This window comes from Malaclemys terrapin, chromosome 1 (assembly GCF_027887155.1).
Source record: "Malaclemys terrapin pileata isolate rMalTer1 chromosome 1, rMalTer1.hap1, whole genome shotgun sequence".
In the NCBI taxonomy this organism is placed as follows: Eukaryota; Metazoa; Chordata; order Testudines; family Emydidae; genus Malaclemys; species Malaclemys terrapin.
In genome coordinates, this window is record NC_071505.1 from 232,180,404 (window position 1) to 232,202,950 (window position 22,547).

General features: G+C 43.6%; 1 protein-coding gene across 1 annotated transcript in view; it reads right to left on the reverse strand.

The window, feature by feature from the left end:
* Positions 1-7,655: 7,655 nt before the first annotated feature.
* Positions 7,656-22,547, reverse strand: part of GABRG3 (gamma-aminobutyric acid type A receptor subunit gamma3) — a 521,745-nt gene continuing 506,853 nt past the window's right edge. Inside the window, exons 8-10 of the mRNA XM_054009150.1 lie at positions 13,975-14,171; positions 11,717-11,746; positions 7,656-9,250 (exon numbers count right to left, since the gene is read on the reverse strand). Coding sequence (XP_053865125.1) covers positions 8,972-9,250; positions 11,717-11,746; positions 13,975-14,171 — 506 coding nt within the window. The 3' untranslated portion in view covers positions 7,656-8,971. The remainder of the gene's footprint in view (positions 9,251-11,716; positions 11,747-13,974; positions 14,172-22,547) is intronic.

The window sequence follows — 22,547 nt, forward strand, 5'->3', positions numbered from 1 at the left end:
CGCCCTCCCCAAACATGCACTATTGGGTAGCAAAGCTTTTGCAAAAGTAACATACTGGTTGTCTTAGAAGAGGAACCAACCCTAGAATATACTTCACTGGGGGTACAGATCCATATGCATACTTCTTTGACAGAGTTTTTGGCCTAGTGGATGTGGGGAAGCAGTGGATGTGATATATCTTGATTTTAGGAAGGCTTTTGACACAGTCCCACATGACATTCTCATAAGAAAATTAGAGAAATGTTGTCTAGATGAAATTACTGTAAGGTGGGGGCAAAACAGGTTAAAAGAACATAGTCAAAGAGTAGTTATCAATGGTTCACCATCAAACTGGTGGGATGTATCTAGTGGGGTCACACAGAGATCTGTCCTTGGTCTGGTACTATTCAATATTTTCATTAATGACTTGCATACTAGAGAGAAAAGTATGCTTATAAAATCTGTTGATGACACCAAGCTGGGAAGTGTTGTTAGCACTTTGGAGGCCAGGATTAGCATTCAAAACAACCTTGACAAACTGGAGAATTAGTCTGAAATCAATCAGAAGAAATTCAATAAAGACAAGTGCAAAGTACTACCCCCAGGAAGGAAAAATCAAATGCACAACTGCAAAATTGGGAATAAGTGGTGAGTTTGTAGTACTGCTGAAAAGGATGTGGTATTTACAGTGGATCACAGATTGAATATGAGTCATCAATGTGATGCAGTTTTGAAAAAGTCTAATATCAATCTGGGGTGTATTAATAGGCATATCATCTGTAAAAGACAGGAGGTAATTGTCCCACTGTACTTGGCACTGGTGAGGCCTCAGCTGGAGTACTGTGTCCAGTTCTGGGTGCCACACTTTAAGAAAGATGTGGACAAACTGAGGAGAGTCCAGCGGAGAGCAACAAAAACAATAAAAGGTTTAAAAAACAGACCTCTAAGGAAAGGTTTAAAAAAACTGGGCATGTTCAATCATGAGAAAAGCTACCTGAGGGGTGGGACCTGATAAATCTTCAAATATGTTAAGGGGTGTTAAAAAGACAATGGGGATCAATTGTTCTCCATGTCCACCAAAGGTAGGACAAGAAGTAATCTGGAGCAAGGAAGGTTTAGGTTAGATATTAGGAAAATTTTCCAATGACACCTCTACCTCGATATAACGCTGTCCTCGGGAGCCAAAAAAGCTTACCGCTTTATAGGTGAAACCGCATTATATTGAACTTGCTTTGAGCCACTGGAGTGCGCAGCCCCGCCCCCCCCCCCCCGGAGCACTGCTTTACCATGTTATATCCGAATTCATGTTATATCGGGTCACGTTATATCAAGGTAGGGGTGTATAAGGATAGTTAGGCACTGGAACAAGCATCCAAGAGAGGTTGTGCAATCTCTGTCACTGGAGGTTTCAAGAAGTGGCTAGACAAACATATGTCAGCTATGGTCTAGGTATACTTTGTCCTGCCTCAGTGCGGGGTGCTGGGTTAGGTCCCTTCCAGACCTACTTTGCCAGAATTCCACACCCATGACTGCTAATTCACAATAACCTTTGTGCAGCCTCAATTGTCAAGGTGCCTTTGCAGCCCAGACTGTGATTTACAGTTGTCCCTCTCTGTCAGAACACCCAAGGGAGAGTTTTTGGAATAACAGAGATTTGTCTCAGTTGGAGGAAACAAAACCCTAATCCTCACCCTTCCTCCTTTGGAAACGGATTCCTAATTTATTGTTCATCCTCTGCCCATTTTAACTGGCCATTTGGGAAGTCAGCAGTGATGAGATAAACATGAGTTCTGAGGTGGTGTGGCTTTTATTTCATAACTGCACCTCCTAGAGGAGGAAAGAATGCTAAATGAATCTGAAATTATGAAGAAAGGAGGTTGTTTGATTGGTTGAAACGCTACTGAAGTTTCGACACTGTTTAAAGATTCAGGAATCTGTGTAATACTTGAAAAAGAAAGATGATGAGTTAGCAAAACTGCTTGAGACACATGTCAAAGCATGTTGAAATACACAACGTATACTATAATGCTCCGGGAATATTTCTCACGGATGGAATGCTGAAGGCCGTGTTATTGTCCATCTTCCCAGCTGCAAGGATGTTCATATATCCTGAAATATCAAGAAACGCAAAAGGCACTGTAACAGGCATGTAGACTTTGCCATAGGCAATAAATTAAATGAAAAATAACTGGTTTTGTGCCTGCACAGTTTCTGAAAGTAATATAACATTATGAATACTGCAGCCTTTTCTCACTAAGACAGGACTGTCCAGGCAAACCCAAGAATTCTACTTTGTTGGCAGAAGAAAAATATTTCTGTAATGCTAGTTGTTGGGGGAACTCTTTAATGTATGCAGAGTGAAGAAGCTAGCTATGACTTGATCTTTTTTTGTTTTCTCCACCAGATCCCACTGTAAGGTGTGTAGTAATTTTGATGTTCTATGATTGAGATATGAGTTAAAATTACCACTGTTAGACAATTGCAACAAATATTGTACAAAGTATATCATGTAAGGTGTGAACAGAAAAGTCATGATTTGCTGAATATGAATATCCTGTTTATATGCATGTATCATTTTTGTATCTGAAGTTATAAATATTGACTAGGTACTGGCATTCTACATATGTTCTGTATTCCTGGGTAACACCCATTAGGTAATTTAAATCCAGTCTGGCCAACACATTGTGAATGAATATTCAAGATGATGGCTCATTAAAGAACATGTAATGCTCACAATGGGCCACTGAAGAAGCTTTTCCCTGCCCTGTGAGTCTTCTGTTGGATGCATTAGCCAAAATAGGGGTAATGGCTGCTCCTGCGAGTCATCAAGACCTGGACTCTATCTTGTGCCTATACTTTTCCACAAACTGGTGGCCTTTGTTTGGGACAGCAAAATTCCATCTGCATGGGAAAGGGTATAGAAGATCCTGGAAAAAGTTCCATTTTGTCTTCATTTCCTGCTTCATTTCTCTGGACTGGATTTCTAATAAGGAAGCTCAAATAAGGATAGATGACCCCCAAGTTGTTTGGGTAATATTTAGAGAGACTTTTTCTAAACTAGCCCATAAAATTGTTAAGAAAATCATATACATATAATCATTGCAAAGTTCTTGTATCATGTTTGAAACTGATGGATTTAACTCTCTATTTCTTTTCTCTTAAAATAAACTTTTAGATTTTAGCTATTAAAAGATTGGCAACAGTGTGATTATTGAGTAAGATCTGAGCTATATCTTGACCTGACTATGTAGCTGGTTTCTTGAGCTCAGAAGAACCCTTTGTTTGATTAAATTGATTTTCACTAACCACTCATCACAAAGTCTAGTGTCTGGGTGGTGAAATAAGAATTTGGATGCCTAAGAAGACTGTATTTTTTGACTTCTTGCTAACCAGTGTGGTGAGACAGAAGTTTACCTTTGTTACTGGCTTGGTATATCTATGGTAGAATAACCAAAAGTGTGGGGGTGCCTGCCCCATTTCTCAACTGTTTGTTGTGAATCTGGTATTCTCAGCTGTGACCCACTGAGGCCTGGTGACAGTAACTCAGAAGACTTTGATATTAGTGGTACAGACAGAGTCATTTGACAATGCAGAGGATGAGGGCGGACAATGAGTTTGATGAAATGTACTTCAAGATATAAAGACAAAGGGGATGAATAGGCCAGCAGTTAGGGATGGAGCATGGGACTTGGGAGACCTGGGTTTCAATTCCCTGCTCTACCACACACTTTGTATGTAACCTTGGGAAAGTCACTTAGTCTTTCAGTTCCTCATCTATAAAATGCAAATAATAGTATTTCCCTAACTCACACATTAAAGACTGTGAGGTGCTCAGCTATTACTGTGATTGGGGCTGGGGTGCACATAAATAATTAAGATAGATGTGTTATTTGGTATAATATTTGCATGGATACTTCCTCTCCCCAAAATACAACTTTATGCTAGCTAGTTGCATGCGTTTCCTGCTGCTGCTACTTTTGAAGAACACAAAATAGGCCAGTTATCTGACTTGCTGTGAGGTGGGATTTTTTTGTTTTGTTCTGAGCTGGAGGGAAGAGAGTATGAAGTAAAGTGAGTGAGACAGAGTCAAGAAATGTACAGCAGTCAAGAATACATTTGTCTATTTTTCTTTTACCTCCGTGTCTCACCACCTTTGTACTGCTGGATGCGTCCTAGTATAATTTCAGGTAATTTTTATTGATCCAACCTACCTCCTGTGGAGGGATGGGAGAAAGGGTCAAGAACATAAGAACATAAGAATGGCCATACTGGGTCAGACCAAAGGTCCATCCAGCGCAGTATCCTGTCTACTGACAGTGGCCAATGCCAGGTGCCCCAGAGGGAGTGAACCTAACAGGTAATGATCAAGTGATCTCTCTCCTGCCATCCATCTCCACTCTCTGACAAACAGAGGTCAGGGACACCATTCCTTACCCATCCTGGCTAATAGCCATTAATGGACTTAACCTCCATGAATTTATCTAGTTCTCTTTTAAACCCTGTTATAGTCCTAGCCTTCACAACCTCCTCAGGCAAGGAGTTCCAGAGGTTAACTGTGTGCTGTGTGAAGAAGAACTTCCTTTTATTTGTTTTAAACCTGCTGCCCATTAATTTTATTTGGTGGCTCCTAGTTCTTATATTATGGGAACAAGTAAATAACCTTTCCTTATTCACTTTCTCCACACCACTCGTGATTTTATATATCTCTATCATATCCCCCCTTAGTCTCCTCTTTTCCAAGCTGAAGAGTCCTAGCCTCTTCAATCTTTAATGTGCTTTAGGTATTTCAGTCGCTATTAATCTACTGCCATATTTATATTGATGTATTAATGTAGCTTTGTAATCAAAGGCATTAGCTGCACATTACTGCTATGTGTTCCCAGGGTAAAATAAACTTGTCTGGAAGAATGTATAGAATATAGCTCTTTTTTCAAAGAGGAAACCAAAACCACGGAGCTTTCTGTACATTAGGATTCAAGGTTGGAATAACTGAGAAGTGATAGCTTTTGTATCAAGCAGAGTGTTTTTATAAAGTTCCAAGTGCACTAAAAGCGCTCTCCTTAATGCAATAAAACACTTCTCAACTCCTGATTGAAGTAAATCTATAGTAAATGAAAGGTTTTATTATTGCACATTCTTCTTCTTGGTGTGTTAAATGTATTATCTCACTGGGTAATGAAGCAAAAGGACAAGGGACCTTGACTGTTACTTCAACAAGCTATCTCAAATAAAACAACAAAGGTTGTCTATTGATTTTCATTTTCATAGAAATGTATATGAATTGCTTTTACTGGCCAGTCATATTTAAAACCTTTTTATTCAGTATGGTAACATAAATGTTATCACTAAGACTGAAACTGGGTAAGTGTGAATCAATACCATTAACTCTCTTGCTTTTCAGATTTTTGCATAACCAAGACATGGATAAGTCTTTTTGTCTTAATGCCTGCAACAAAGCGCATTAGGAATAGAATGTTCTCAAGTATTAAAAAGTAGATTGTTAAATTTGGGTTGTGACACTCCAGAAAAGTGTTGAGCTACTTACTTGCTCATAAAACAGCCAAACAAACCATGGGTGATATATGATTTTCATATCACGTTAACATGGGTATGGCTATTCCTTAGTGCATCAAAAGGGTTTAGCACACAGATTTCATATGCAGGACCATTTTCTCTGGGGATATAGGTAGGACAAAGAGATGATGCAAATAATTGTATTTTGAATTATGCCGAGCCCAGTAGACCGATCTTGCCTCAGTCTAACAGTGGCTTAACCGCCACCAGAATATTAAGCAGTGAAGCAGACACAGTAAGCCATGGAAGCTAGCAACAGTTCCAGGGGCAATGACTATAAAAACACACTCCAGAACCTAGTGTCTCACAGCTGCCTACCTTTTATATACAGTTTACTGCACTGAAGCTCAAATGACCAAAATTAGAGACAGCAGCATAGCCCAGTTAAAGAGGAACATATTTCACACAGCTGTCAATAGATAAGAGCAGTAGCAAGTGAAGGTTGCAACTGCAAGCTTCTGTTCAGTGTATATTGAAATTATGTGACTCTTCTCAGTACATCAGTACTGGAGCTCTTGCTGTGAAACTGCAGTTCTATAAAGCTAAGGAAGATAAACAGAAATTTGTGGCAGGGGTTATTTTGCCACAATCACACTGAACTGGGAGAGAGATGGGTGTGTGGATACATACATGGGGTGGGGTTTGCAGTTGTCCAAGTATAGCAACAGAAGTGCACCTTTAGTTATACAGCGGCTGAATTTTGGTCTGGTGCTTTGCTATTGCACAGGATGGTGAAGAGCCGGGTTTTTAATGTTCTCAACATCTGTTTGTGTCGCTACTCATAAAACAGAGGCAATATAATCAGACTTCTAGTAGAATTCATCTTCCAAGGAAGGACCTGAGGGTACTGTGTGCTTTTTGCTGAGTTGGGGAGCAATCATAGAAGCATGGGACGGGAAGGGACCTCAAGAGGTCTTCTAGTTCAGTCCCCTGCACTCAAGGCAGGACTGAGTATTATCGAGATAATGAGTAGAAGCGCAACCACAGTATGTGCATATAGTCTAAAAATGGGATATTCCATTTCCACAGACACTCTAAGGGAGCTCATCTACATGTATAATTACTTAATAAACAACACTTTATCAATCAATGGTCTAACTATGCAAGCAGCCCTCTTTGTCTAGAACACTCCCACTGAAGTCAATTGGTGTTCCGTGTGCAGAAGGTTTCCAGGATCAGTGCCTAAGAAGATAAATGGATCTGTTTCCTTATTTAGAGTTATAATGGTTGGCTCTTATCAGAGCATCAACTCACTTGTTTTCAGTCCTGAATATTTAGCTTTACCTCGCTTCATAAGTCTACCATCCAGACGATAACTCTAATCCAATGCAGGGAATCCACAATGAAACATAAACATGGAAGGTTTACAGAGTAATAGTGAGCTACAAAGGAAATGGGGTATCATTACAAATATGTGTTGATATTTTGGGGCAGATGAGTGTTTGTTTTAGTTTATTGCAGAAGATGGGTAGGATAGACTTCACTAATATGAGGTCCTAATCTGGCCAAAAAACATTTTGTTTTCTCTCCAAAGGAGAGGAATACTTTTTCAGTACTTCTGCTTCACAGGAGCCAAACATGCAAGGATTTTTCTAGATCCAGCTTCCTTTTTCTGTTATCATTTGACTTGGCCATATTTTTATGATACCAGAAATAATATTTTGAAAAGCTACTTTTAGGTGTCTTGTGAGCTATTTGTTTAATTAAAAACACTCTGAAAAGAGAGAGAAGCAGCACTGAGATTCATTGGTGTTTCCAAGAACATGACTAAATTACTGTTCCTTGTAATTACCATGGTATTAGTCCTTGTATGTTTTTGGGATTTTACCTTAGTTTCCATTTGAGGACAGGAGGAATTGCTCTTCAATTATATGTACTGTACATTATTTTCAAATATACATGGGCGAGACTCACATTTTAATCTAACAATCTAACACACTCTTATTACTTTATGTGGCTATTTTTCAACCAAAGAGCACTGAAAATTCATTGCTATTTGGTAGAGAATGCGAGTTCTGTTGGCTTAATAATATTTACCGAGGGTTTGCTGAAAAAGTAAAAGTTTCTTAACACTCTAGAAATATTGAAAATGTTGCAAAATGGACAATTCTCAATAATTTAATTTGTGAAACATGTTCCAAAAATACAAAATGCTTTTCCAAGTTAAAATCTATTTGGTTGTTTTAAAAAAAAAATCCCCTAGTCTTTTCTGTATCCAATATCTGTTTTGATTTAAATCCAATGTTGACGCACGCAAACTCCTAGACTGAACTATATAGGTCAAAATTTTTCAGTCCTTAACTCAGACAAGACTCCCATTGACTTCAACGGGAATCTTCTGTAATTAAGGACTTCAAGATTTAGCTCTATAGGAACAGAATACCTTTATTTTTCTCCATTCTGTAACACTTAAAGGGGGAAGGGCGGGGAAGAAAAATGCATGGGTGAACTTTGCATTAAATTGCAATCTGCAGAAAATCACATACCCCTAGTGCTATTAAGTAGTGAATCTTACATATGTCCTATCAACTATAGTCTGCTACAATATCACAAACAAGCAGAAGTCTTGTCCAGTTGCAAGTAAATCTATTCCAGAAATCATGTACCATCCTGCTATGTTTGATCAGTTATTTTTTTTTAAAAAGCTCTGAAATGGTCTACAAGTAATACTTGCAGCTACTTCAGATATAGGCAACGTCTTTGACTTTATCAAACTCTGAGCCTTCTTGTAAATCAGCTTTTTCTCCTCAAATTAAAATTAATGTGTGCAGGAAGGGGGCTAAGCCTATGAATCCCATAGCTTTGCAGCAGAAGAGACCTTACATGGCTTGATGGGACCAGAGCAACTGTCTTTATTTTATGGTGATTTCTCCCATGCAAAGAGACAACCAAGACAAGATCTCCCAGCAACTGTGGAATAGGTCTCAATAAAAGAAGGTGGCTTGGGTTGATCTGGATTTAGACATCTCCAGTTGCATCATGGCTAACCAGCACCAGTGGGTGTTGCTTTGAGCCCCAGGGAATAGGAGAAACTTTGAAAGGGACATAAGAATGAAGAACTCATATCAAATGTTTGACCTCTGTTTCTTGCTTGAATGCTGTCTAGCTTTCAATGCCAAGGGAGAACAGTAAAGGTTCCATTATATTAGAATTATTAATAAACATTGCTTACACTACAAATTCAGCTGAATTTAGTAAGAATCTTGTATTTAAAATGAATAGCAGTCAGGGGAATTCTTCAAGGTTTTTCTTTTTCAGGCAACTACATATTAAAATCCTTCATTGATTTCTGTGATGATAAAAGGTAACGTGGCCTTTATAATTTGAGATGAAACTGACCATGTCCTCCTTCACTTTTTCATGTTCACTATCCCAAGAAGTGTGAAAACACAGCAGTCTTCACCACTACCGGCAACACTTAAAGATAGAGGTATCCAACCCAGTAGACCAGGTTAAACAGCAGGAACGATGTTGGAAAAAAGACCCTGGAATAGGAGTCCAGTTCTAAGATGTCTATGTGAATCCGTCCTCTCCTCCATGAGCCAGATTTACATTCTTCATAACAGCAGAAAAAGCTCTGGCAGTCCTTCCCATCCAGACACTCATAGACACAAGTGTCTTCAAATTCTTGCCAGTACATGGCATTGTTCAATGTGATGACTGTAGGCGGCGGTCTTATATCAAGTACAGAATAGTTCTGGGGAGAAGGAAAAAAAGAGAAAACATTTGAAAAGCTGCCTTGGATTGTGAGGATAGATTCTAGAGATGTGTTGAGCATGTGCAACTGACACTTTTGGATTTTGAATCAATGTCACTGCCTTTGCAAATAGGTTTCCATAGAGTAATTTTGATATACAGTCACCAGTTAAATTAATTCTGGGTGTGTATTCTTCACAGATGTTTCAAGGCCTATTATCCATCTAATTTTCATATTTAAAGTGTGTGTTTAAACTACCAGTATATCACAACATGATCATCAAAATCACCTCTTTCTAAAGTTACAATTAAGAATGGTGTCAAAACTATAATTAGAGCAGGCATATGGGCACATCAGTTATTTTATGGGGCAATCTCATCCTTATCAGCAAATAAAGCTGCATTAATGCCACTATGCTTATCACGAGTGAGAATAATCCCAAAAAATGAAAAAGTCAGCTGAGAGTAACTACAGAAGATAAGTGTTATCAGCACAGACTTCAAATTAACATCACAGGATGCAAACATATTTTAACTCTCTTTATAATAATAATAGTCAAAAAACTTCAAGGCTCTATCTCTCTACCTCTACCTACATGGTAGGGCTCATCTTTCTTCTATCCTGCCTTCTACCCATTCTCTCCTTAATACTTTAATTTCTCCACTGTCATGCCATTTTATTTTCATGCAGCCCTCTCTTGTAACAACCTCCTTTTTCCTAAGCATCAAATTTCTGCAAATCTCATCTCTTCTACTGAAATCAATGGAAATACTCTCATTGACCTCTTTGATCTTTGGATCAGGCCCCAAAAGCACATGTCAAAATTCCCAAGGTATACATGAAATAAGTAAATTGTACAGTTTCTCCTTCCTTTTTCTTTCATCTCCCCCTTTTCCCTGCCCACAACCTCTTTGGATTTATTAATCTTTAATATTAACCCATCTCATTAAGAATGAAAGTTCCTTGACATAGGACCTTGTTGTCTTCACACCACCATGCATATCAATGTCTATAACAATAATAATATGATACAGCATGGTATCACAGGAAATCCATTTTAGCTCTGCATTAAATACCGTGCTACTAAAACACTATCATAACATTTGACTGCAGCTTTATCAGCTTGCAAACTATCACTTTGGCCTGGATCCAAAGGAAGTTACGCATTACAACACTCCGTATCACAATGCCTAGCTTGTAGGTGCCTAGAAAATCACAAGAACAAACTGTGATCCACAAAGACTGAGTTAAGTGCTCATGCTCCGTATATAATGAAAAGGGAGAGCTATGCACCTAACAATGTGATCCACAAATGCCAGCACATGAGGTGAGGAGCTCCCGGAGCTAGCCAATGAGAGATGTGGATGAAAGGGGTGTGTTCTAAACCCCACCTCTCTCATGGTGATAGATGCTAAAGTTCAGGCTGCAGGGAGGCACCTATCTCTGCTAGGGATCCATGAACAGCAACCCCTCTCCTGGAGTCAGGCAGCTTAGGCACTTGAGTAATTTCTTGTGAGAATGAGGTAGGTGTTTACCTCACTCTACACAAAACAGGGCAAAGGAAGGATGAGAGGTGATGCCCACCTTATAACTCTTAGCCCAGTGATTAAACCATGCATCTGGGAGACCCACATTCAATTCCCTCCTCTGCCAGAGGGGGGAAGGATTTGAAGAGGGGTCTCCTACCTCTCAGGAATATGCCAAATCACTGAGCTATGAGATATGTTGATGGGGGAGGGGGTGTGCCACAAATTCTACTGCTGAAGCTGTTCTACTGTGGATAAATACTTAACATCATTGGGCCAGACACAGAGAGTGAGAACATGCACAATAGTGAGAATGACTCTATTCCAGGGTGAGACCCAGAGTCCAGTCTTCTGCTCCAAACACTCCTTAATTATTCAGACTCAATCATTCAAAAATGGCTGAACAAAATAATTTCAGGCATGGGATGTACAAAGTTCTCTAGGAGGAAGAGTAACTTTCCAAAACCAGAACAAAAATAAAAGATCAAAAAAGGAGGGGAAAATTTGAATGCAAAATCTATTTAACAGTTTGATAGTCATGAATATATGTCCCATGATAGATAGTTTCTATGAGAACTGTACATTCCTTGTCTTTTTCATTTTTGTTAGTTTAACTTTGTGATATAATTTGTATTCACAGTTTCCATATATTACTTTATAAAGCAGACATGCAAAGTTGCATGGGTAAGAATAGGGCAGCAGGAGATGGCACATTTGGCCATCCTAGATCGTTTGGAAAGAGCTTATAGCCAGAGGCATTTATGTTCCTCTCCCAAAGCCAGAAAATAAACTGACCTTTTACCAAAAAAGAAGAAGAACATTCACAGTCAGGCTCAAGCATGACCTTACATTGCAGCATCTTTTATGAATAATTTCAAACTGATGTCAACAATATGTGCATGCATCCATTTGTTTCTATTGAATAAAATAGTGTACTCACCATCATGTGACCAAAACTGACATCAGGTAGCTCAAATAAAGATAAGAGAATCATTCAGAAGAAAAAAAATCTTTACTGTTTTATATTCATCTGGTTTTTAATAACGTTTCTTAAAATATCCCTTAACAAAGGTATGAAACTCCCACAGAACCTTTCATCCACCCAGAATTCTTCTTCACCCATTGACTTCATTTATTTAGTAAATAATAACAAAGCCAGCCTTCAGTCTCATATCACTTAGCAAACTGCCATATTTTCAGTCAAGACATCTCCCTAGCATTAGCATTATTTCCTCATCTTGACATATACTCCTTAAACGTGTCCTTCTCAGAACTGCCATATTTTCTGCATTCAGACTTTCCACACCATTATCTTTTCCATTTTCTCAAAGCCAGCTCACTTCTAGCATGCTATAGAATTCCTTTCAGTAGCACTCTTCTCATGTTGCCTTTCATATACCCCATACATTTATAAGGACTGTTTTAAAGTTTAATGGAATTTTCACTGAATTGGCTCTTGGCTATCTATTATTCTAGCTTGTACTCATCTTTCCCCATTATTCCTTTCTTTTATTCTCTTTCCACTTCATGACTTATTTGCTGAATCTTGTCTTCTCCTTCCTTCTTCCTCTTTTCCCTTGAGCTCTCTTTAATTCCATTCTTCTCAACCTGTCTCCTCTAATGCTTCACCTCTTTTATTTCAAATGAACATGTTTCCTTCCTCCAGCCTGGAAAAACAAAATTTCCCTCAACCTCTTTGACTCCTATTTTCCACTAAACATTTTCAGCGGGTGAGCTACTTCTACTCCCTCAGTTTCCTCTTCTCTAGTTCTCTCTTTTATCTCTTGCCTTCTGAATTTGCACTTCACTTCACCATAATGTAATGTCTCATAAAGTGAACAACGTCGTCATTCTCTTGGGAAAATATTTAAGAACAGTTTATTTTAGACTTTTTGGAGGGGACTATTTTTATGTCCCTCTGGCAGGTGTCTTTGCTGCCATGAGTCCAATTGTACTGGGCTCAATGGGAAACATACACTCTAAAAATGACCTAAAGCTGTTTTCTGAACCTAAAAATGACCGTTTTAAAGTTTACTATCTCATTTGCTTATAGAGTTAGGAACAAGTGTGGGTTCCCACTGGAGTGGTAGGGACCTGGGAATCAACTTTTCTGAATAGTATAAAGCTCATGTTTCTAGACATGAAGAGCCATCAGATAACAGACTTCATAACTGGTGTTTTTATGTATATGGAAAAGCTGTTAAAGGTGCAGGACTGAACTTTGTCTGGCCTGGGCCATGTACAGGTACAATTTCTTGGTGGGAATTTCAGACTGGGGGGAGAGAAGAGGAAGAAGGAATCATTTCTGTGGCAGGTTGGGGTTAAATAAATCCCGGGGAGATGATTTCTTTTGAGGGGGCAGGTGATGCAATGAAAAGTTCATGATAAATTGGTTTGTTAATAGATTCATACACAGGGATATCACGTCTGCCTCCACTCATGTTCACTTCAGCACCATCTCCATGCAACACTGATGCTCACATTCTTCATACCCACCACTTACTCTCTCTCTGTCACGCCCAACTGGGTACACATCCACCTTTCACTCTCTCCACCCTCTGAACATTCAGACACACACCCTATTCATTTTCTGAAGCCCCACTCTTCACTTTCTGCACTCCCATACATATGTACTCACCCACCATTCATCCCTACTGCAACTTGTCATTCTCTGCTCTTCCTGCGATGTACCCCAACCCACCCCCCCATTCACCCCTCACCTTCTGTTCTAGACACCTCTGCTGCACCCCCTCAGTTCCTCATTCCCTCAGCTCGGGGGCATGTCTCCCTCTTTCCGCACTTTCACTCCTTAAGGCCTTATTCAAAAATCCTTGCAACTGGGGCTGGACAAGGAATCTGTGCTACTTAAGTACCTCTAGATTTATTTTCAGTGGGGGAGCCACTTTCCTTTCCATTCACCTGTACAGCTGAAAGGCAGGGAAAGGAATAGAAGGAAGGACTGCTGCTGTGGAATGTATTGCATTTGGCAGCAACACGCTTGATGCCTACAGCAACTACTTTCCCACATTCTTGCTGGAATTGATCAAGAATTGGGGAGGGTCTAGGCAGGGTGGGGTTAGGGTGTTATTTTGCAAAAGCATATGGAGGGACCATTGCCATGACTGGCTGTGTGAAAGATTCCCTCTCAGTATTATGCTCTATGCCCTTCATTAGTAATCTTAGGTGACCACATCTTACCGACTTTTTCTTCTTGGTACAGTTTGGCTTCTTGCAGCTTGAGTAGTAGTTGAGGGTTGCATACTCCATCAGAGCAGCAAAGACAAATAAAAAGCATACAGTCACAAACAGATCCATGGCAGTGACGTAGGAGACACGGGGTAAAGACTTTCTTGCAATGGTACTCAATGTTGTCATGGTCAATACAGTGGTAATACCTGCACACAGAAATTGCATTTAAATGTATACATATCATTTCTTAATAGAAAAGCAGAAACTTTGGAAACACACACACAAGATAGGGGACTAACATCCAACCAAGCAGTTACAGGAAACTGATTATCCCCATATGATATCAATGGATCACTGAATAGTGGTTAACATAAAACATTGAGTGAAAAATTAAATCCTCAGTAGAGTGGGTAGACAAATGGTAAATATTTTGCACAAAACATTTCAAAACCAAGGAAACATTTGCCTCTGGTATTTTTAATACCCCCCCCTGAAATTCTTACATTTTTCTTTTTTCAGTGCCCCTCTCCTGCCTTTCCCTCCCCATTCCCCTTTTCTTTCTCCTGTTTCAGTGGCAGGTGTGGGGTGAAGGGAGGCAGAAAAGGGGGGGGGAGGGAATACCTAAAATTGGGGTTTGGGTTTTTCAATTAAAAACTGAAAAATATTGATGAAAAAATTTCTCACACAAAGTCAAAAAGCCATTGTTTGTCAAAGGAAGTTTTGATTTTTTTGACCAGCTGTAATGGTCAATAAGGATTTAGGCCCTAGTCCTGCAATTGGCTGCTTGCTGGCCAACTGTTGCTTCCACACACAGCCTCACTGGCTGAAGTCAATATCAATCAACAGCAGCGGCAGTCTGCTCAGATGTTATCAATTTACAGGATCAAGGCCTTAAGCCTTAAAATTCTCTCTCTTTCCCCTTGTATGTAGCCTGGATGAAAATTGAGGCTTATATGTAATTTGAAGAAAGTGGCCAGTTTACAGGGGTGAAAGTAACTTAAAGGACTTACCGGAAAGTGGCAGGATCTTTAGAGCCACAGGCCCTTTGAATCAAGATTTAAAGGGCCCCAGGCTCTGGCTGCAGTAGTGGCGTCTGGGAGCCCCAGGCCCTTTAAATCACTGCCAGAGCTATCAGCTGCAGAGGCGGCTGGGAGCCCCAGGGCTCAGGTGCGATTTAAAGGGCCTGGGGCTCTGGCCACTGCTACCACAGTGGAGCCCTGGGCCCTTTAAATCGCTGCCAGAGCCCTGGCGGGTCCCAGCAACCTCTGCTACCCGGGGCTCCGTCAGTAGGGCTCTAGCAGCAATTTAAAGGGCCCGGGGCTCCAGCTGCTGCTGGGAACCTCAGGCCCTTTAAATTGCCGCCAGGGGAATCTGGTCCGGTACGGTTAACTTTCACCTCTGCCAGTTTAGTTCAGAATCCATTCTTTCAAATATAGTATCTTGGATGAACAGACTAATATTTAATCTAATATGAATTATCTTGATGTAAAATATGCTGGAACCACACAATCTGTCATGTACTGGACATGAAAGCTGTTTGTGTGCGTTGTTCATATGTGGAAGTGGCTCTGCCTGAGAAATAAAGACAATGTTTCCATTTTTGGACTAGTACTGGCAATACTTTTTTGGGGGAATCAAAAGGCTTTTACAGAAAAATTAAAAATAAAAACTCCTGGATGGCTTGGAAGAATTTAAAGCACCGTTTGAACTACACCCCAAAAGACATACTTTAAAACAGCATAGATATAAACAACGTTAACTGTTGTAGGAACGGCTGTGATCTGTATGCTCTGTGTGACTATGCTATCTATGTATAACCTGTATGCTCAAAAGGTCTATTACACTTCCCCTCCCCCCCCTTTGTCTCCTCTCCCTCTTTGAATAGCTGTGAAGTGGCTTTCCCCCTCCCCGTCCCACCTGGAATGCTTGTGGGATGAATGGGCTTCTTGAGCAGCTGGAAGATCAGAAGAGCTCCCAGGTTGACAAGGTGTCTTGGACTCTGATTAGGCAGCGCTCACACACCCAATGCATGGACACTGCATGGACACTGTCCAAGGTGGAGTGTGACCAACCAGACGTGGCCAAGTCATCTCTAGTCGTAGGCCATAAGGAGCAGGTCCTTAAGAGGGGAATGGCGATGTGCTCAGCAGTGCACTCACAAGCTTGTACCTCCCATAAAGGCCCTTCACCCGGACCTCCTGCCAGTGGTTCGCCACGTTGCATTTCATCTTGCCTCGGGAAAACTTACCTTCATCGCCCCGTCCATCACTGCGCTGTGGGACACTTACCTTGAAGGATCCTGACATCTCCAGTGCTGTGCCTGTCCTGGGAGCATGAGTATGAGAGTGTGACACTCCCCCCAACCCCCCCTTTCTTTTGAGCTTAGCTATCAGTATAATAGATGGGCTGCTTTCTGCCAAACTCTGGTGGGTCATTAGTCCTCCCTAAGCTTACCAGCTGCCCCAATTTCGGGTAACATTACTGGTGGAGAATGTGGACAGCTTAGTGGAGGATTTAACCCAAGAGTAGGGGTCCCCTGGTGCCCCCCATTGTCTCTTGAGTGGGTCCAGCTCAAGCCTGCATGAAAAAGTGGTAGGCTAGCAACCCACTGCAGGGAGAAAAGGACGCCGCTGCTAAGTATACCACTGTGGGGCAAAGGGAAGAAAAAGGCAGAGCAGCCCGTGGAAGAATACACCCCCCTTTGGGGAGCGGCGCCACCGCTTGGGGTGTTGTTAGAATGGCTCCAAAAGAAAGGGCCAGACCCCTGGATGCCAGGGGCAGTTTCACCTGGGAGAACAATTCCTGAACTAGAGCTCATGTTGGATAAATATGTATTTATATACGGTCCCAATAAGGCGGGACTGGATCGTGCAGCCGCCTGGCTGCTGTGGCAAGCAGGCTGGCAATGGCAGGCGGCAAAGATTCAGCTTGCCACTCAAGGACCGATGTAATGAGTTGGAGAAGGAACAGGATATGTGGAAGGCGCAGACTCTGACTGCTAGCGCCCATGCGTCTTCTCTCTCTGTAGCTGCAGTACAGGTGGTGGCGGCAGAAGAGGAGTGGGAGCGGGTGGAAGTAGAGAATGCCGCTCTGAGCCAGGCAGTTACCTGCCTGAAGGATCTGGTCCTGGAGGGGTCTGCCCGGGAGAACAGGGTCCAGGAGCCTTATTCAGCCCGGGTCGCCGCCGTTGGGGTGAAAGCCCAGGGGTGTGTGGGACCATATGATGATTGGGACGGGGATATCTGGTGTGATCCAGATCCCCCAGATCCAGACCCCGGATGGCCGAACCCCAGACACCGTGTTGGGTGGTCCGGAGGGTGGTCTGAAACTATGGGCCTGTGCCCACAGGGGGTGGGGTAGCCCCAAGTACCGGACTCACTGTGGCAGAGACCGAGTTGACTCCCGTGCAAGCAATAGAGTTAGCAAAAACCCTGGGTGGCCCCTTGCACTCTGGGTTCAGAGGGTGGGTCTGGGATATGGTGACCCTGTGTTTGGATCAGGAACTGAACGTAGCTGAGACCTGATGGGTGTTAAAAGCCACGTCCAGGTTGGGAGGAGATTTAGCAGGGGCGGCTTGGCAGCAAGCCGGTCATGCCACACACAATAGTATCTTTGATATGTTGGTGGGGATGGCGCCTGCCATGGGGCCGCGTGCGTTGTTTGCAGAGTTTGTCTTGGTGGCTGCTGCGCTTGGGGAAGACCCTGTCCGGTTCGTAGAGAGAACGGTTCTCCTGGCATGTTTGTGTGGCCGGGGTGTGGCTGCCACAGCGGGAGGGCAGGTACCCCCGGTCATAGCTCAAATAGCCCTGCCTCTGGAGGAATTGAGGCTGATCGCCCAGGGTCTCCCAGTCCATGTACAGCAGACAATCGGGAGGTGGAGACCTGGGGAACCCGCGGCTGTGGAAGCCCTGCTGGATGCTGCTCTCATCGCTCCGCCACAACCACCAGTGGGCAAGGCTTCTAAGGTGGCGGCAGTAGACCGCAGAAACCCGGGAAACCAGACCCTCGGTCTGGAAACCGCAGGGGGCAGTCCTGCCTGCGGAATAACCTCTGGCGGGTTTTGCTGGAACAGGGGGAGGATACGGACAATTGGCATGGGAAACCCACCGGGGAGCTGATGCTCTGGTGCGTGCAGTTGGGGATACCCCTTCCTGCAGGGGAGCGGAGGGGCATCCCGGCCCCATCAGGAGCAGCACCAGCCGGCTTGGATAGGCCAGTGCAAGTCCCCTAGGGGAGCCCACAGGAGGATAGATGCCCAGAGGACAGGTGGCAATGGGTAGCCACCCTGTCCCCCGATCGGGGGGGCATCTAGTAGTCCAAATGAGGGTAGGAATGACATGTACCCCCTGTGTGGCACTGGTGGATACTGGTGCAGCAGTTTCGCTTTTCCCCTTTTTCCCCCCCTGAATGTGTGCAAGTTCGGTCAGTTGTGCTGGTTGCTTATGGGGGCCAGGAGGAGAGAGGAACGTTGTTGTCAGCAACTAGGTGGGAATTGGCAGATTTGGTGGCTAACCTCCCCTGGGTTCATTCGCAGATGGCAGGTGAAGTTATTCTGGGGATTGATCAGCTCAGAGAGCTCCATTTGGTGGTAGATTGTGCCAATCGCTATGTGTGGCAGGTCCCCATAGTGGATTGGGGAGAAGATCTACAATGAGGGGTCTCTGGAGTGCTAACCCGCTCTATGTTGGGGGTGGCAGCTGTGGAGGTTCCAGAGACAGATGAATGGAAAAAGCAGATTCCTGGAGTCTGGGCTAAGGACAAATACGATTCTGGTCTCTGGAAGGGGGAGCCCATTGTCATTCAGGGTCCCCTGGTGCCGCCCCAGAAACAATACAAGTATTCTCCTGAGGCAGCGCAAGCTGTGGGTGAGATATTGGATGCCCTGATAGACCAGGGAGTGGTTTGTTTAACTACCTCTCCTTTCAGCTCCCCCATCTGGCCGGTCCGCAAGGCAGACAGGAATACCTGGCGACTAACTATATATTATGGCCGGATCAATGCTTGCACCCCACGGCAGGCTCCAGTGGCAGACATGACCGTATTGTTGGAAAGTATTCCGCCCGAGGCACAGTGGTTTTCAGTTATTGATTTAGCAAACTGCTTCTTCGCCCTGCCCCGGCTCCAGAGAGCCAAGACCGATTTGTGTTTATCTTTCGCAATACCCAGTATACGTTCACCCGGGTTCCCCAGGGATTCCACAGTTTGCCCATGCTAGCTCACCAAGCCGTGACTAGCACCCTAGACCCTCTCTGACTGGCCATGGGACCCCGGAGGGAAAATGGATACACCGCGGACAACTCAAACGAGCAGGGTCTGCCGCAGTGGGAGCACTGTGCTAATTTGTTTCTAAGCTTCTATCTTTCAGCCTCTGAACCAGAACATCAGGAGAGCTGGTACTAGCTGAAGAGTTATAGAAATACCATGGTTATAGTGTCACGACAAAGTCTGTATTCAGTGTTCTGTGTTGCATGTTCTGTAGCTGTCTCTGGTTGGTGTCCTGTTCTAGCATTGGGTCCAGAGCGAGAGGGGATACTACACTAGACAGGGTAAATGCCTTTTCCTCTCTCTACTTCCCCCATCTCCAACCAAATTATCAATCACATCTACCTCTGTCCAAAAGACTTTGGTCCCCAATGCATCAGGTTTATTTTTTGTTAGGTTCTCTAATAATAATTTTGTTGTTGATTTTTTGATACATTTATATTGTTAGTTACATTTTCTTGTATTGTTAATTCCACTTTCCTCTATGCACCCTGATTCTACTTCCCCAAGCCCTGAAGGATAGCTCATGGGCCCCCATAACCTGTACAACTAAATGTTAATTTAAGTATCAGCAACTTCACCAAGTTCTCTGTTACTGTGTATCTTCCAAATCAGTTTAACCTTGCATGACAACTGTGGTACTCCTACAAATCTTATTTGTTGTTTGTATTTAAGGGTTAGGATTAACTTTTATTGTTTGATGGCTATTGCAGCATCAAACTTGGGCCTCATTTTGTTTGTCAATATACCCAATTATTGTAACGGTGATGGTTTTATTGTATTCCCAATTATTATAATTGTGATTGTTTGCATTTGCGTTTATATTATATCTGGTGTTTAGTCAATTGTAATGGTTTTAGTTATATTCACCTGGTTATGATTGTTTGGTTTGTTTGCAACAGATCACCTGTGCCCTACAACAACAACAACTACTGTATTGATCATAGATCAAAGAGCGGAGTTTTGTAGGAGCAGCAGTGATCTGTATGCTATGTATGAGTATGCTATGTATAGCCTGTATGCTCAAAAGGTCTGTTACACTTTCCCCCCTCTTTTGTCTCCTCTTCCTCTTTGAATATCTGTGAAGTGGCTTTCCCCCTCCCCTTCCCTCCTGGAATGTTTGTGGGATGAATGGGCTGTGTGAACAGCTGGAAAATCAGAAGAGCTCCCCAGGTTGACAAGGTGTCTGGGACTCTAATTAGGCAGCGCTCACACACCCAATGCATGGACACTGCATGGACACTGGCCAAGGTGGAGTGTGACCAACCAGACGTGGCCAAGTCATCTCTAGTCACAGGCCATGAGGAGCGGGTCCTTAAAAGGGGAAGAGGCCATGTGCTCAGAAGTGCACTCACAAGCTTGTACCTCCCATAAAGGCCCTTCACCCGGACCTCCTGGCCAGTGGTTCGCCACGTTGCATTTCATCGTGCCTCGGGAAAACTTACCTTCATCGCACCGTCCATCACTGCGCTGTGGGACACTTACCTTGAAGGATCCTGACATCTCCAGTGCCGTGCCTGTCCTGGGAGTGTGAGTATGAGAGTGTGAGTGTGACCCCCCCCCCACATCAGTATAATAGACATGTTGCTTTCTGCCAAACTCTGGTGGGTCATTAGTCCTCCCTAAGCTTACTCGCTAGTCCAATTTCGGGTAACATTAACTACAAAAAGAAGAGTAATGTTTTGCAGCAGCATGCAGCATTTGAAATATCAGTGGGGTGACAAAACCTATGCCTCACAGTCAGCGGCGTATTATTGCCTAGGACAACAAGGACTAGGCCGAGGGTGGCAAATTTTCAGGGCGGAAGCTCCCCTCTGCGCCCCGCCCCCCTGCTCCAGCTCACCTCTGCCTCCTCTGCAAGCGCGCCGCAGCTTCCTGTTTCTCTCCCCTCCCAGCACTTGCACTGCGAAACAGCTGTTTCACGGGGCAGGGAGGGAGGGGGGAGGAGGGGGAATGCCACGCGCTGGGGGAAGAGGCGGGGCCGGGGGCAGGGATTTGGGGAAGGGATCCAATAGGGGAAGGGAGGGGGCAGAGTTGGGGCGGGGATTTTGGGGAGGGGGTTGGAATGGGGGAGGGAAAAGGGTGGAGTCGGGGCGGGGCCAGGGCGGCAATTATTTCCCAGCCTATGAGCGGCAAAATTGTTAATCTGCCACTGCTCATAGTAAAATTACTGTCCACATATAGTACTCTTTTTGATACCGATACAGCAATGTCTATGGATTACGTTTACCTAACTTTACTCTTCTCTTCATAAAAGATTGCCGGCACTTGATCTGTAGTGTTTGTTATGGACTAAAGTGATTCACAAGGATCCAATCCTCTCCCACAGCATATTTAATAGCTATAAAACCACCCGGGAGAGCTAGCAAGCTGAAGTGCTAGCAGAGTGTTTACACCACGCAGCTCTACATCTCCTTCATGTCAAAGGGTAAATAATGCTATCTGTCAGGGGTCTAAAATGTGCCTCTGACATCGGCATCAGGATAAAGAACACTTTGCAGAAGCTGAACCCAGACAAGCCTGAGGTGATGCTGATGGAAAGAAGGGAGTGCTCTGAAGAATTTTTCTCTTCCATAACAGCCTCTGAAGGCATTGGTTCTCAGGCCTTGGAGATACCTAGATACCCAAATAATCATGGAGGCAAAAAGCTTCCACTTCTAGAAGGTCATGCCTGATCCTATCAGAGACAGATGTGGCCACAGTAATCCATGCACCTGTAATTCAACTACTATGGCTCAACTACTATGATTCTCTATATCAAGGTAGGAAGTCCAATATCCTGAAAAAGCTGCTGCTAGTTTAGAACACAACGACGTCCCTGCTCAGCAACACATCATAGCAGAGCTTTGCACTGATTCCCCCATGAACTCACAGCCAGTTCATAGTCTCTGTCTTGATTCACAGAGTTGTTCTTCGCTAACAGGGAGACTGTCTCTCTCTCTCTCTTATCACAGCCTCCAATGATCGGTATGTTCCACAGGCACAATGAAATTACAGACAAAAGGGGCAACTCGGGACCATGGGAGCTTCACCCAGACCAGGGGTCGGCAACCTCTGGCACGCGGCTCGCCAGGGTAAGCACTCTGGCGGGCCGGACCAGTTTGTTTACCTGCCGCCTCCGCAGGTTCGGCCGATCGCAGCTCCCCTTGGCCGCGGTTCGCTGCTCCAGGCAAATGGGGGGCTGCGGGAAGAGGCGCGGGCCGAGGGGTGTGCTGGCTGCAGCTTCCCGCTGCCCCCATTGGCCTGGAGCAGGGAACCGTGGCCAGTGGGAGCCGCGATCGGCCGCACCTGCGGAGGTGGCAGGTAAACAAACTGGTCCG